The sequence below is a fragment of the Athene cunicularia genome (assembly GCF_003259725.1).
Source record: "Athene cunicularia isolate RWA chromosome 1 unlocalized genomic scaffold, athCun1 chr1_part1, whole genome shotgun sequence".
Lineage (NCBI taxonomy): Eukaryota > Metazoa > Chordata > Aves > Strigiformes > Strigidae > Athene > Athene cunicularia.
Window position 1 is genome coordinate 21,791,697 of NW_020799091.1, and position 16,240 is coordinate 21,807,936.

Sequence of the window (16,240 nt, forward strand, 5' to 3'; positions counted from 1 at the left end):
TCAGTGCCCTGAGACCCATTAGTCAGTGGGTAGCAAGGATGGGAAATAGGGCAATTTCAGGAGAGACATCCTAACAATGACACTGTCAACCCAGGCAAGGTCATCCTTTGGTGGGTTTTTTTCATATGCACTGTTTGTTTGCACCCTTGTCACAGCTTGTCAAGGGTGATAAGGCTTCTTGTGTTAGGTGGTATAGAAATAGAGAAGGTTGGACAGTCCCTGTTCCAGAGAGTTTATAGTCTGCTGTAAGGCAAGAAACCACAGCTGGAGCCAGGCAGAAGGGTTACCAGGGAGAGATGCTAGAGCTGAACTTGAAATTATGCCATTGGGCTAAAATGCAATGTAGTTTTTAGCTGAGCTTCTAAAGCTTCGGCATCTCATCTCTGATTTAATGTTAGTTTTTGTCTTTCTAGTGTCCCCTTTATTAATGATTCAGCCTTTAAAAATTGTCTCCTGCATGCAGCTATTTTAAAAAGGCAGCATTGCTTGTACTAATATTCAGATTCGAGTGAGAATTATGTTTCTTCTCATCTGATTGTAAATACCTGTGACACATTTCACTGTCTGAGGTGGATATCCACAGCCTTTCTGTGCTTGGAGAGTGTTGCATTTAAGGTAATGAATTAATTTGGTAAGAGATGAATCCCCCTGTTTTCTAGCTGGTCCTCAGAGCTTAGAGGGGCTAGGGGCAGCTGGACTTATCTCTTAATAGGTATGTCAATTATGGCCATAACTATAGGCCTGACACCAGATGCATGAACAGCTTGTATGCTGTAGGTCCGGTTGCATTCAAGAGAAGCAGTCAGGTTCATGAATAGTACAGTTTATTCTTATGCAACACCTACAGATTCTTTGAGATTGCCTACAGTAAATGCACAAACTGCGGGTTGGCTCTATAGCACTACACACACAGAACGATTGCAATCACACACACTTAATTCCTGGGTAATCGCTCGGCATAGCTGAGGGCCTAAATCTTACCAAAAAGCTTCCCTTCTGAGGGGCGCGAGGAGCACAAACCCATCAATCTCTCCCTCCAGTTTGGTATCGGATTATTGTCCCTCTGAGTTAGATACAAACTTTGGGTAGTATTTATCTAAGTGTGTATGTGTGAGTGGGTGGGACTGTGGTCAAGCCATTGTGTCTTGAGTAACAACACAGCATATCCCTTGGTGCAAGTTGTGCACTGTTTTTGTGGGAAAAGAGGAATAAGGGATGAGGTCTGCAGAGTACTGCAAAACAGTCCTTGAGAGAAGGGGAAGAGCAGGAGATAAATCTGCAGAGTCATGTCAAATGTTCCTTGGGAAAAGTGGAAGAATGGGACCACACGGCCTCCACCTCGCTTTGCATTCCTCCTTGATGCCATGGTGACACAAATCACTGGATCTCCATCCCATCCTGTGTTTGTTCTGGGCACCATGTGTTAAAGAAATGCGAGTTTTGCAGATTTTTCAGTGTTTTGCATTTCCCACACTTTCAACAGGGAGGAAAAACAGAAATTTTTAAGGTCTGCTTCACCAGACCAGTTTAAGACACCTGATTTTGGGCTGGATGGATGAGCTGTGGTCTGGAAGTGACAGTCTCTCTCTCCGTGCCTGTGACACCAGCCAGTCTGGTTGGTTCTTGGTGTCTGCATTGCGGCAACCTGGTGTCTCTGGCTGGGCGAATGGCACCCTCCACGCCCTGCCAGCACCTGGCTGCAGCGCTTTGCTTCTTGCCTGTAACTATGTAGGTACTGATTTCGAAGAATATCTTTTGGGACAAATTCTGAATTTGCGGTCAGCCTGGAAAGTCTACTTAGAGGACAGTCATTGTCAACAGTAACAGTTTGGGGGCAGCTAGGGGGACAGCTATAGGGATGGTGTCAGCCAGGGCTTTAAAGTCCAAGTTATTAGAACATGTGTTTTCCTGGCAGCAGTAGCCACCCTGACTACTCATTTCTCCTGTACTGGCACTGCCTGGGAAGTGCAGCGTGAATGAGCTCATGGAGCTGCCCTTGCTGAGGAATGGCACGGATTAGAGCTATTTCTGCTGATTTGCAGTTTGGGTGCCCAGGCGGCTGCAGCAGCCCAGCAGCAGGGAGAGGAGGGAGTGGAACAGGAGGGATGGGAGCCAGAGCAAAGCCAGCCTTTGCAGCACAGCCAGGAGGGGGGTTCCAGAGGCATCTGGGGGGCTGAGGGGTGCACCACAGAAATATTACCAGTCATAGCCAAGGGCAGGTACAATGGAAGAGAGAAGAATTTTGCAGGTAGATCATGCACTATCATTGGACACAGGAGTTCCACAGAGCCTCTGCTGGGACTTCCCCATGCGCTTGAACAAACCATCTAATTTCCCAACATCTCGGATTCTCCCTCCAAATCAACCAGCATTTTTTTTTTTTTTTTGTCCTTTGGACTGGGGATGTTTGAGGAATGGTAGTTTTCAGCACCCTAGAGATGAAGATGTCCAGGAGGGTGTCTGCTCTCTGTTAGCATAGCCCAGGCACCTACTGACCTCTGAGCCTTCTGGGAGAGGCACAACTCAAGCACCTTCCCCTGCATCCCTATCATGTCATTGTGCCCCTGCAGACCTCTGTGGGGTACAAACTTACATAGTGAGAACACTTTGCTCTGACATTGCCTCTCTTCCTTTTTCTGCCTGAATGATGAAGAGGGGCTGAATGGGCATCTGTACATAAGCAGTGATGCTACATCTGTCCATCTGCCTTCCTGTGGTGCAGCAGAGGCAGATACAGGTTTGCAGAGCTGAAGGCAGAGGCTTTGCTGAAGGATGCCAGCACTGCTGCCTGTGCAAGCTGCCTCGGTCTCCAGGTGGCATGAAACTGGCTCTGCCTGTGTCCAGTCACATCACATCAGGTGACACAGTGTACATTCCCAGCACAGTGTGCACGAGGCTAAATAAGCAGCTCAACAAGCAGCAGCTCCTTCCTCCAGCCATGTGTCAAAGCAGGTCTCTCTGGTAGTTGTGTCCACATGCCGCATGGCTTGTTCACAGGCACTTGGCTGGAAGGCTCTTTCCTGCTCTTTACTTGCTTGCAGATCATGCATATAACTTACAGCCTGCCTCTGCCAGCAAACTGCAGTGTGCATTAGTGATGCAAAGTCTGTTGTATGAGAGACTCCAGAGGACACTGATACCGTGCATCCTACAGTAGGTCCAGCAAGCAGCATTAAGCCTCCAATGTATAGGAGGCTGACACATGCTGGTGGGCTGTGGACTTGCCTCCTGGCCAAGCAGTGCCTTTAGCAGAGGAGAGAGCTGAGCCCTTCACTGTGCTCTGAGGTCTGTGCTGGTGTGACCAGCCTGTTCCCAACGCCCAGATGAGCTTTACCAGCCAGTCACACACAAAGGCAGGGAAGTCATGTGCTTTTTTGTTTTCTCAGCAGATGCTGTCTGGAAAAGGACGTAGTGGATGTATAACTTTTATGGCCTGTCTTGTTAGACACTGCAAAAGTAATTCCATATGTAATAGGAGGTTTCCGATTGAGTTATTTCATCAGGCTGTGTTCCCATGTGGACTTTCTTGTGCCTGTTAGACCATGAGCTCATGCCACAGCTAGTCCCCTAACAGGACTGTGAATAGGATTTTCCTCTTCTACCAGGCAAGTAGCTTTCTGAAAACTTCTGCCAACTCGTGTCTTTTAATCCTTTGACTCTGCTAGCCACTGTTCAAAACTTTCAGGGAGTGGGAGTGGGCCATCAGTCCATGACATCTGCTATGGGCTTCAGGCTATACCCAGAAAAGGTGGTGTGCAGAATTTCATGTGTGCAGCCAAAATCCATACCCAGCTGGTGCTGAAGCCCAGAAATACCTATAGGGGAGGTTTGGTGTCTCCCTGTTCATTTCTATAAAATACTAAGTTGCCTGTAAATCAGGTTAAGTACATGCCCAGAGCTGCCCTAGGCTGATCACATCACAACCTGGCTCCTGCCCAAGTGTAATGGGGCTTGCAGAAACCAGGTGCTCCTGCATGCATCCTCAGGGATGGTGGTGTTGCCAGCACATGCCCAAAACACATCTCTATCAAGTCCCACAGTCTGCCTGAACTTCCCCATTTCTTTTAAAACCAGTCACCTTGTTAGATGAGAGCAGACTCACTGAGGTTGTGGTGCCCATAGGAGATTTCCATACCCCACCTCCCAATAAGCCTTCAGGTTATAGAGCATTCCCTGGTCCTTGCTGGTGAAGTTTCCCTGGTGTTGCAGTCAGGAATGGAGGGTTTGTTAGGACCAAGGAGGAGGGAACTGGAGAAGGACCCATATCCTCCATACAGAGGAGAGGGAAGCCCTCAAAGCTGAGCTGCATTCTACATCAGGACATCAGCTAAAATGGGGAGCATGGAGAATGCAGGCTCTTTTCGCTTTGTATGCAGTAGCAGCTGACTGGAAGTGTCAGGGATGCAAGTGCTCGCTCTCAGTTCTTTTGTCTGCCACTCAACAAATGCTTTCACTCATGGCACAGGTTTGGTGGCAGGGTTGAAAAACAACGGTGAGTTACAACTGTCCACACAGTTGGGACTTTGGATTTTTGTCCTCAGTCAGAAAACCCAGGACTATCTGAGGACAGCTCTAGCTGTTGTTCTGCTCTGGAAAAAAATGAGGCAGCATTGCAAGCATCTCTGGGCTGTGAAACACCACAGGGCAAAGGTGGCTGGAGCCAGGCATTGGAGCCAGGGAGAAAGTGGGATTTAAGGACCCTACCTGCACTTTGTGCTGCTTATTGGTTATCTGCAGGGGTGCCATTGCTGAGGCAAACCATGTTGGGTTGATCTCTGAAGCCCCTTGTCTTCTTGGTGCAGGAACAGAAGCCTTGGCCAAGGGGTCACATGTGCAGGGAGCACAAGTGCCTGCTGACCCAGGGCTCTGGACTCCATCTGAGGGGTGGGTTTGGCTCCATGGAGGTTAATGGGCACATTCCCAGGTAAAAACTTCTGCACCAGTGAACAGGTTGCACAAACAGAGGCCACAACCCCATGCTGGGCACCTTCTTCCTCCATGTGCTGAACGTTGGGAGATAGCCCCCGATCAGCTTCAATGCATAGTAGCTCTCACAGGGCCAAAACCAGTGCAGCCACGAGCAAATATTGATGAGGACATCTGAAACCACTGTGCCTACCTACATCCCCAAGCTGAGTATCTGGGTCCAGCTCTGAAGTCCTCTCCAGACAGCAGTGGCCAAGGCTGGGAGTGAGTGTGGGACTGGCCATGGAGCTGGTATGCTCTGCAGTCCTGGCTGCCCGCCACGGGGACTGATGGGTTTCTCTTCAGCTCCAACTCTGCTCACAAACCCAGGCCCTCCCAGGGAAGGCCAGTGCTGGGGGAGGGTGAGTGTGCACCTGCGCTTTATCTCAGTTTCAATTTCCAGTTATCCTCCCCACCCCCTCTGTCCATGAGCAGAGAATCCTATTCTTGCAGTGCACTGCAGCCTTACATTTTAGACACTTTCAAATATACAGATAAACAAATATGCTAAATTTTTATTTGAGGAATTTCCAATTTTTATTCAGTTGGCTGTATGGGAAAATAGCCGTTTCTGAAGTGTCTGGAGCACATGGTTACCACATAAAGCCCTTGACAGCTTTGCATGCTGTGCATAATGCTGACGGTTGCATGAGGCCATGGAAGAAGGCTGGGGCTCATCTCATCTAAGCTTTGGCAGCTGCCTCTGAGAGGTCTAGAGCAAAGACACAGGCACATCTGGAGGCAGTCAGACTTTGGGGGGCAGTTGTGACTTGTCCAGCAATGAAGTGACCTGTGGACAGCTATGGCCCAGCTGGGGCAGCTCAGTTGCAGACCTAGAGGCAGGTGGATGGGATGGGATGGGATGGGATGGGATGGGATGGGATGGGATGGAAAAAGCTGCTCGACGTTCTGCCTGACCCTGCCCCTTGTGCAGCACTGGCTGTGTTAATGCCACCATCTCCGCACTGGTGTGCCTTACATGTTGTCCTGCTTCCCTCTCCAGACAACTGTCAGAAGAGAATGCTAATCTTCAAGAATACGTTGAGAAAGAAGTGGAGGAGAAGAAGAAGCTGAGCAGGACTAATGAAGAGCTCCTCTGGAAGCTGCAGGAGGGAGATGCTGTGAGTCCAGTGAAACTCCCAGCCACATCATCCACTCCTTTTTATCGCTGCTCATCAGGGAACTCCTCTCCAGCAAAAGTCAGAACCTTAAGGCGATGATTTGGCACTGGCACGCTGAAGGTCCCCTGGCTTTTATGCATTTCCAATCTGCTAAATGTTACCATCCAAGGAAGTATTAACATCAACAGGCACCCAGGGTTCACAGCGCAAGCATGCTCAGTAGCTGCATAGCTTTACACTAGGCAGGGTACCCTTATAGTCCCATATAGGAGCTCTTGGTTCTGACATGTTGATTAGGGTAGCAAAAAAGATAGCAAAATGCTAGGACAGCAGGAAGTTAGGATAGCAAAATGTTTAGTTTGATGTGTTAACATTTTAACTATGGTTAGAGCCAAAAGTTGGAATATACTATATTAATGGTTCATCAGAATGAACTTTTGCTGCAGTATTTCAGGTTAGTTACAAATACAGTTCAAGTTGTGAATATTTCTGTATATGTGTCTGTGTTTATATACATGTACGTATTGTACCTTTATACCTATTTATAGATGCACACACATATATATGTAGTTGAAGATGTTCTGAATTGCATTTTTTATATTATTGGATACTACTAAGTGCTGATATATTTTCATTAGTCAGCATTTTTCTAACTCGTGCCTAAGACTTGTATCTAAACAAAATGCATTTCTGTTTAGCCTCCCAAGAATATTGATACCCAACCTAGAAAAAAGTTACACAGAAGTAGAAGCGCCTTCCAAACGACCACCAAGTGGTACTCTATGTAACATGAACACCAGCGACTTTGAAATTCTGAGACAGTACTGCCTTCGAAACCATCACCTTTGCATTGAACATCAGATAAGAGTATGCATACCATTCACTGCTTTTTAATTCTTAGCATCGATATGGTAAGTGGAGATCGGCTAGTTATGACAAACATGAGGGTTTTAGCAAATTTAATAGAGATTACTGGTTAACATTTTAGTGACTTTAAATCCTAGTTAAATCTTATCTTGTTTTACCTTGTTCTGGTTTGGATACAATCAAAATCTCTGGTTGTAAGTTCCCGTCCCATTTTTATTTATTTCAAGTCCCATAAGCAAGAAGGAGAAAATAAGTTGTTCATCCTTGACCTTTGCTGGCCAAGAGATTTCCAGTATTAGGATGAGATACCAGGCACCTGTTAGGGCTCTGAAACACCAAATAGAGCACAGTGGACTAAATGGGTGTAAATGAGGTCAGAATTTCTTTCCATCCACATACATATATTATTTCACATTGCTAAAGCTTACCCAAAGTTACAGAGCACTTTTACGATTCATGGAAAAGAGTGGCTAAACTACCTTTAACTTCCCTGCTTAGAAGCAAAAAAATTCACCCAGTCTTGGGATTACCTCCCTACCCGAGGTGGTGGGGAGGCCAAGGAGTGGCTGGGGTGGGACACGCTGAAGGGCCCTTGTGGAAACCTCTAGCAAGAAAAAAAATATCCCTGAGCATAATTTAAAAAAAAAATAAATCTGTGGGATGCTTTTCTATCCAGCTTGGGGCAAAGAGCCTGCATGCATTCCTGCTCTGAGCACCAGGGTCGAAGTAAGTGGGAGGCAGTAAGTGAAGTGAACCCCTGGGGTGCAGGAGCATTGCGGGGAGGGCAGCTCTCCTACCCGGGTGTGCGGTGGCACCGACACACCCTGTGCAAGCAGAGGTGGGATTGCACAGCCCTGATATACTGTTCAGATGGGAGATGTGCTTCAGCTTTCCTGGGAAGTACTCAGGATTCACAGAGTGCAGCTTAGATCCAGCTTCAATTGTTGTCAAAGCACCTGTGCCCTGTTACACAACATTAAAAAAAGGTGATTTTTTTTACTCCTTTTTAGAGAAATTTTTGTAGCCGCTTTTGCATGATACTGTGATACTGAGTAAATTGAGCATCTTGTTAGAATAGATCATGCCACACCAGCTACTACTGTTGAAATGCTTTATTAGATTTTAGTGTGTCCAGCAAGTACAACCTGAAAGTAAGATAGATACCTAGCGCACACACGCACACAAATCCCCTTCTTGCCAAGTACAATTTTAATCATTTTCATACTTGCTAAATGCACAGATATCTGCAATACCTAGTGCATTGTCATGTTTCATCCCACCAATACAACTCTGACACAATGAGATCATAGGATGATTTGGATTAGAAGGGACCATTAGAGATGATGTAGTCCAACACCCCCCCTTCTTCCTTCCACTAGCCCAGGTTGCTCAAAGCCCCGTCCAACCTGGCCTTGAACACTGCCAGGGAGGGGGCAGCCACAGTTCTCTGGGCAACCTGTGCCAGTGTCTCACCACCCTTACAGGAAAGAATTTCTTCCTTGTATCCAATCTAAACCTACCCTCTTTTAGTTTAATACCATTGCCTCTGGTCCTGTCACTACAGGCCCTGGTAAAAAGTAACTCTCCATCTTTCTTATAAGCCTCCTTTAAGTACTGGAAGGCCACAATAAGGTCTCCCCAGAGCCTTCTCTTCTCCAGGTTGAACAACCTCAACTCTCTCAGCCTTTCTCCATAGCAGAGATGTTCCATCCCTCTGACCATTTTTGTGGCCCTCCTCTGGACCTGCTCCAACAGGTCCATGTCTTTGCTGTGCTGAGGACTCCAGAGCTAAACACACAACTCTAGGTGGGTTTCATGAGAGCAGACTAGAGAGGGAGAATCACCTCCCCTCGACCTGCTGGCCACACTTATCTTGATGCAGCCCAGGATACAGTTGGCTTTCTGGGCTGCAGGTGCACACTGCTAGGTCATGCCCAGCTTTTCATCCACCAGTATCCTCAAGTCCTTCTCTGCAAGGCTGCTCTCAATATCATCATCCCCCAGGCTGTATCGATACCAGGGGTTGCCCCAACCCATGAGCAGGACCTTGCACTTGGCCTTGTTGAACTTCATGAGGTTCACATGGGCCCAATTCTTGAGCTTGTCCAGGTCCTTCTGTATGACATCCCTTCCCTCCAGTGTGTCAACCACATCCCTCAGCTTGGTGTCACCTGCAAACCCGCTGAGGGTGCTCTTGATCCCACTATGTTGTTAAGACAATAAATAATACTGGTCCTACTACAGACCCTTGAGGGTCACCACTTGTTACTGATCTCCATTTGGACATTGAGCTGTTGACCACAACTCTTTGGCTGCAGCCATCCAGCCAATGCCATATCCAATGCCCATCCATCAAACCTGTATCTTTCCAGTTTAGCAACAAGGATGTTGTATGGGACTGTATCAAAGGCCTTACAGAAGTCCAGGTATCATCCCTCATCCACCAATGCAGTCACACCAGCACAGAAGGACACAAGATTAGCCAGGCTGACTTGCTGGTAATTTCTAAGGTCTTCCTTTTTACCCTTTTTAAAAATGGGTGACATGATACAACCAGAGTTGTTACAGTGATGCTAATCTAAACTTTTCCATGCTAAACACACCAGAGCATATTACTAGCCCAGGATGGGCTGGCTGAGACCATCCTTTTTTAATTTATTCATTCTTTCCCTCTATTTCTGGTGCTTTCCTTATCACTTTGTTGGTTTAAATTCATATGCAAGAGATGCTTCCAGCAGTGAATTGGGAGTGGGGCTTTTATGGTGGAAAAATGGGACTGATCCCAGCTCTACCATCATTTGGTATCATTGCCAATCCCTTTCTTATCTAATTTTTGCCTCCCAATCCTGCCTCTCACTGGATTCTCCCTTGGCATGGCCTCTAGGGCCTGCCTAATTGCTAGCAAAGCTGCAGGAAGTCTTGCCTGACCATAAGGGACACAGCAACTCATCCCTATGGGTGTGTGAAGGGTGATTCCTTCTGGTGCAAGCCCAGAAACACGGACGTTTTTTCCCCCCAAAAAAGGTTATTCCTTTTTCCTGCTCTTCCTCTTTCTGGCCCTCCTTGCCTCTGCGTGCCGGAGTAGGTGTGCGGCAAAAGCCCAGGTTGCTCAGGGAGCAGCCCGAGTGGGGCAGCCGTTCCCGGGGGCTGAAGACCCCCGAGTGCATGGCCAGACTGCTGACCCCAGCTCTCGACAGGGAGCTGTTAACCATGCAAGATCACCTCGGCATTCCCAGCAGTGTGGAGGCCACATCCCTAGCCCTTGCTCCCTGGCCGTCCCTGCTTAAAGGCAACCAAGGGGAAGCTTTTGCTTTCAGGCAGCTTGAGACTTCCCAAATGCCACAGCCACTGCGGGGGCCTTTCCATTTGCCAGGGTAGGGTGGCCTTCGGCAGGAGAGGGTACAGAGCCAGCACTAAGCAGAAAAAGGTTTTGTGCCCCTATGTCTTTAAAAAGAAGCCATTTGATTTGGTTAATCTTTACTCAATGCAGAAGGCTGCAGCGGCAATAAAACCTGCTGCTGTGAAGGGGCTCCAGAGACTGGCACTGGGAGCAGATAACAGCTGGGGGACGGCAGGAGAGCTGTCAGCGAGCAGGAGGCACAGACTGCTGGGAGAGCTGGAGGAAAGCTCCGTTTTCCTGCAGGAAAGCGCCGTTTGGCCCCGCTGGGATGGCACCTCCTGCAGCTGCCGGCACAGAGGGGTTAACTCAGCAGATGCACTGCGCCAATGGCAAAGACTTGTGGTGATGGCAGGAGGGGTAGGGGGAGGAAAGGAAAAACTATCAAGTGCAAAATCAGGTATTTCACGTCTCTGCACTGATGGTGGTTGTGTCCCATGGACACGCTGAGGAGCCTCTGTACAGTTTCCCACGTAGCAGGAGTTCTGTGGTCCCGTTTACTATGTGGCTAATGATTACAGGAAGAGTTTGTATTATTTCAGTTATGATGTACAGATAAGTGTAATATATTCCTGATAATAAATACTTGCGCCAGCACACATATGGGCCGACGCATATGAACCCGTGTGTCCTGCAGTGTTTTCTGTATGTCTGTGCACACAGAAACTGGAATAAATGGAAAACAAAGCAAAACCCACTTAAAGGGTTACCCCACTAAGGTAAAGACTGAAGCTGGGCAGCCACTTAGCCTCCTGGCAGTGGGGCTTGCAAATGAGGGTAAACAATAGGCATCATTCATTTGGATATTGAGAAAAATGTTTTAATGCTGTACCACATAATTACAAGTGAATTTCCAGATTCCAAAAGCATCATCAGGGGAGAAATATTTACAGTGTTGCCAGGATAAAAAGTAGCCGCACACCCGCGCTGTGCTCCAGGGGCAAGGTTCACATTTTAAACCTTAAGGCTTTAATCGCTACATGAACTCAGTCAAAAAAAAACAAAAACAAAAACAAAACCAAAAACCCCAAAACAAAAAAATCAAACCAAAGACCAAAACAAAGATAAAAATGATAAAAAATAGATTTGCTTGCAGAACAAGCAATGAAACCATTTATCATGCCTGTAAGAAATTCTCAGAAATCATTAGGAAAATAGACCATCAAACAGAAAACAGAAATGTATTTACATTTTGCTTAATAATTAAAAATAAAAATATACAGACTTTCCATGGCTTCAGTCAGAAAAAATCTCTTTCCTGACATGACCCAAACTCATGCTAGGTTTCCTAGCACACTGCCTCCAGGCTGCCAGCGGTTCCTGCTCCTTGCACCCAGCACAGCTGGAAGGCACAATGTGCTGCAAGGGAACCCTTTGCTTCCCACTGTTGTCCCAAAACCACAAGTGACACTGCCCTGCCACGTCAAGAAGGAGAGGTGCCTCTCACTGCCTGGAGCCTGCCAGGTCTCAGACGAACCTCACGTCTCACAGTGTGAGCCAGGAGCAAATACCCTGAGAAAAATCGAGGTCTGGCTCTTGCTAGCAGAGACATTCCAGGATCATCTGGTTTCCAGCTGGGTGTCAGACACTCCACGGGACCCCAGTGGCAACCATAACGTAGAGCGTTAAGGCAGCCGGGGCAGGGTTTATGGGGGAGGCATCACTGCCCGAGTGGAAATGAATGATAAACCACGAGGCAAGCGGCAGCAACTGATGGCACCAGCAAGGTGCTTGGCCTTCAGCTCACTTTTGGGATGCTGGCGTGCCCACCAGCTGACAGGGAGGTGGCTGTGAGGGCAGCAAGTGTTGGCTCACTGTGTACATATAGATTTAGCCTTAAACAAGTGCAAGTTTTTGATAAGGGGAAGGAAGAAACAGAACCTGCCCTTAATGTCGGGCCCAGTGGATGCATCTATAGATATCCAAGGGTTTAGAAAGGGAGATGTTTTCTCTGCCAGACAGAAGAGGCTTCCTTTGAAAGGGGAGGGTGTTGAGAGGCTGCAGGGGAGGGACCACAGAGGAGCTGGCTGCATGAAAACCTGCACCACTTCTGCTCCTCCCCTTCAAAGCAAGGCCCTCCAGCCTAACAGTCCTGTCTGTTCCCCTTCCTTCCTTTGGGCAGAGGACAGTAATGCTCACTTGTATGCAGCTTTCTGGGAGGAGAATTTTAAGAAATCCCACTGGAATTCATGAGTATATAAAATGCAATCAGTAAAGAAGCAGATTTTACAAATACAAATATACTATCATATTGCTTTCTGGTCTCTGAGTTAGTACAAATGGAGGCAGCAGGCAGTGACAGGCACCCTCTGTACACTATGAATAGGAGTTTGTTTTCATCTAGGATGGACTAAGGGCAAGTGTCCACAGCAAGCACTGCCACCTAAACCTTCACTCTTCTAAAACCCTGGCAACAGACAGCAATGCGTGGTGTCAGCACCAGCAGTGTTTTTGCCAGCACCGTGCCCTGCAGCCCCCCCTACCCTGTCACGATCAAGCACAAACGGCTCCAAACCAGCAGCGCTTTGCCTGCAGCACGCACTGCCCTCCACGATGCCCAGATGGGGCTGGCGGGCAGGGGGACAGCCCCGCACCCCCTCACACTGCAGAGCTGCCTGACACTCAGCACAGCCGCTCAATGCTCGAACCGATGGCAAACTCCACCCCAAGGGACAGGAAAAGGGAGAAATTAAGCCGAAACCCATCTGGTAATGATTTTCAGTGCCCAAAGAATGAAAGTTATAAGCAAATAAGCAAAAGCTAGTCATTTTTGCACAAAACATTTTTTTTTTAAAAAAAAAAAAAAAAAAGCTGTTTTGACAGCAATTTTCCATTGGGAAAGGCTGGCTGGCTATGTATCTGGATTTGCTCTGTAACTGCAAACTGGAGCCCCCATGCTGCTCACCTCCACCCGCCATGCACTGGCAGTCAGTAGGACCCTTCCAACAGCTTCCCCGGAGGTCTCCTCTGAAGCGAACAGACTGGGCACAACCAAACACGCTGAAACAAGGTCAGTCCTTTGGGCTAGAGCCTGCCCTGGAAGATCAGGGAGGCCGTTTTTACTACGTCTGTCAACTTTGGCAGAAAAGGATCTATTTTCACGCCAAACAAATGCATTGCGTCTCCATTCCCACCTCTTCATACAGCAAAATGCTCTGCATCTGTACAAAATATTCTTGTAATAATATAACAACTGAACTATTTACAAAGGAAAGCTCAAATGAATGAAGGCATATCATCCACAATAGCAGGGTTATAGCAGCAGTTGCATGTCTTCAAAGATACCTCGCTTGATCTATGTTACATGCAGACATCAGCAGGGAGGCAGAGGATACAAAAAAAAAAAAAAAAAAAACCAACCTAAAAAAACACCCATTCAGCAAAGTCCTTGATGTTGTCCTAGAGGCAGTCAAATGTTGCCTTTTAGCTTACAAAATGTGCAAGCAAGGTGTGGATGCAGCCAGGAGGGGATGGAGCAGGTGTACACAGCTGCATCAAACTCATCACCTCCCCAGCAGTCTACTCCCGGGGTCAAGTAGCACCAAGAGGAGGCCAGGAGGTCCCCAGGTCCAGCTGGACACAGGGGAAGCAGGTAGACAGAGAGCCACGGAGACACCTTCGCTTCCCTGTCACTGCGCAGGGCTGCAGGCTCCCTCCACCTCCCTGTATCTGGTGAGTAGCAACAAAGAGATGGCAGCACCTGCCAACAAGGAACTGATGGGTGAAGAAGTCATGATGGAGGAGTGGAAGAGATGGGGCTAAGGATCCTCACCTCCACTAGCAAATTTGCAGCGGTGGCTCTGGAGCTGGTACAGGTACAGGTAATGGCACATTTAAATACCAAATCCAGTGACAGAAAGGTTTTCCTATGAACCTTCTCAGAGGAAAGGCAACTGAAGAAAAATTACCCCCATCAGGACTTCCTCTTCTTCTACGTGCTGCTATTATATGCCATAAAAGCTGAAACGAAGTTATGGAATATAAATACCAGAACAGATCCTTAAGTAGACAATAAAAATAAGTTAACATTTATAGTTAAAAAAAATACATACAGCAAGAATTCTGCATATTTTTAAATACTTTTCTTTGGAAACACACTTCCAGTTAGAATTCAGTCCCAAACAGTCATTGTTGAATGTTGTAACTGCTCAGAAGCTGGTACCCAAAGTAGGGAAAAACATCCTTACATTTTGGTACCCTCTGAGTTTACATATTCTCCCCCTCCCACCACACCTTCAGTGCCTTTCGGGCTGTGAAGTGTGGAGAGCTTGTCTGTGTTTAAACAAAATAGACCTCAACCTAGTGGCATTTAATTTTGATATTCTTCTTTCTCTGCTTGAATAAGATTTTGTATATGCACAAGGAGCAGCAGCTGGACAGGTGGTCAAGACCCAGCAGACCCTGACTTCATTTTGTGGGAGGAGCTGCACTCAAAACACACACCTGAAATGCACCAGGGAGGCAATGCACACATTGCCTTCACTCCTTCCAATTCCAACCCTGGCAAAAAGAGCCTCCCAGTGCACAGGAGGAGGCCAAGATTAAAACTCCTCAGCAAACAGAAAGGCTATAAAGTCTCTCTTGGAAACCTGAGACAGCCCACAGTCCGGCCGTGTAACTTGGGAGATGATGGCCCGGTTCCCCTTTCTGCTCACCAGATGTCTGGTAAGACCCCAGTCAAGTCATGCAGGGGCCTGTTCTTCAGTTCTCCATCTGAACAATGGGGATAAGAATCCATCCCTTCATCAGCTAGAGCCATGCTGACAAATAGATTAAAGATCGTCCAGTGTTCAGAGGCAGTAGTGCGGAGAACACCTAGGACAGCATCCACTCAGGTTGGGAGAAGGGATTTCTGCAGTATCTATTTGGGATGAGCCGTCCCTGGAAGTGTTTAAGGTTGGGATGGATGGGGCTTTGAGAAACCTGATCTAGTGAAAGATGTCCTGCCTATGGCAGGAAGGCTGGACTAGATGATCTTCAAAGGTCACTTCCAACCCAAACCACTCTGTGATTTTATGATTTGTTTTTCAGTACAAGCTGAAGCATGAATTTAAACCAGTGGCAATACATGGGCAGGGCCCACCCTCATGGTGCTTTAACAAGCCTTTTTTAGAGTAGTGAATTTGGATGGGGAAAACTATTAGAGAGATTTTTTTAAAAATTTATTCCTACAGCAAAACCAAGGCATTGCCAAGCAAACAGACCCTGGTCTCAACTTCAAATTTCCCAACTTTCACAACAGCCAGGCTCCGGAGATGATCTCCAGTCCCAAAGGGAAAGCTCCTCTCAGCAAGTCAGACCCTAGAGCTTTGCGGTGTTCAGGGCTGCACGCTCTACTGGGTCCAAGGAGCCCCTGCACACCCCCACGGCCCTCCCCTGGGCAGGGGGCAGAGGCCAGGCACTGCTCACAGAGGAAGTTCAAGACCCTGTGGATCTTCCTGTGCTTCCCCTTCGTTGGGCAGAAAGGCACTCTACCTGTCGATGCCAAACCAAAGTCTCACAGCCAAAGCCTTTGCTAACTCCATACAAAACTGATGCAGGGAGAGTGAAATAGGGCCCCTCTCGTCAGAGCTGGGCTCACAAGCACTTCTGCTGGCCACTCCACCACTACAGCCATACCGCTGGTGATTTCCAAGGTGAAGAGGTAGGACAGCACCTTGTCAAGCCATTCAAGTACTTGCACCACAGTTTTATACCTAAACCTAGCAATTCCTCTGCTGAGCATGTAGTCAGCAGAAACATCTGCTGGTGTTACCTGCACGCTGGCAAATGACCACTCACCTGACAAGCAGCAATCACAAACCCTCCCAGCATTTCACAGCAGCTGTGCACTTTAAAAAATATGAATACGTAGTTGAAAAAAAAAGATTAAATACAACAAAAACTGATC

General features: G+C 47.5%; 2 protein-coding genes across 11 annotated transcripts in view; one reads left to right on the forward strand and one right to left on the reverse strand.

The window, feature by feature from the left end:
* MTUS2 (microtubule associated scaffold protein 2) overlaps positions 1 to 7,939 on the forward strand; it is a 307,627-nt gene extending 299,688 nt beyond the window's left edge. For all 7 annotated transcript variants that reach the window (XM_026860631.1, XM_026860647.1, XM_026860638.1 and 4 more), the window contains one exon: positions 5,969 to 7,939. In XM_026860631.1, coding sequence (XP_026716432.1) covers positions 5,969 to 6,185 — 217 coding nt within the window. In that variant the 3' untranslated portion in view covers positions 6,186 to 7,939. The remainder of the gene's footprint in view (positions 1 to 5,968) is intronic.
* Positions 6,424 to 16,240, reverse strand: part of SLC7A1 (solute carrier family 7 member 1) — a 47,754-nt gene continuing 37,937 nt past the window's right edge. For 3 of the 4 annotated variants that reach the window (XM_026860696.1, XM_026860689.1, XM_026860704.1), the window contains exon 13: positions 8,854 to 14,310. In XM_026860696.1, the coding sequence (XP_026716497.1) occupies positions 14,282 to 14,310 (29 nt within the window). In that variant the 3' untranslated portion in view covers positions 8,854 to 14,281. Of the gene's footprint in view, positions 7,917 to 8,853; positions 14,311 to 16,240 lie in introns of those variants that run through there. The other variant, XM_026860712.1, reaches the window with a different exon arrangement.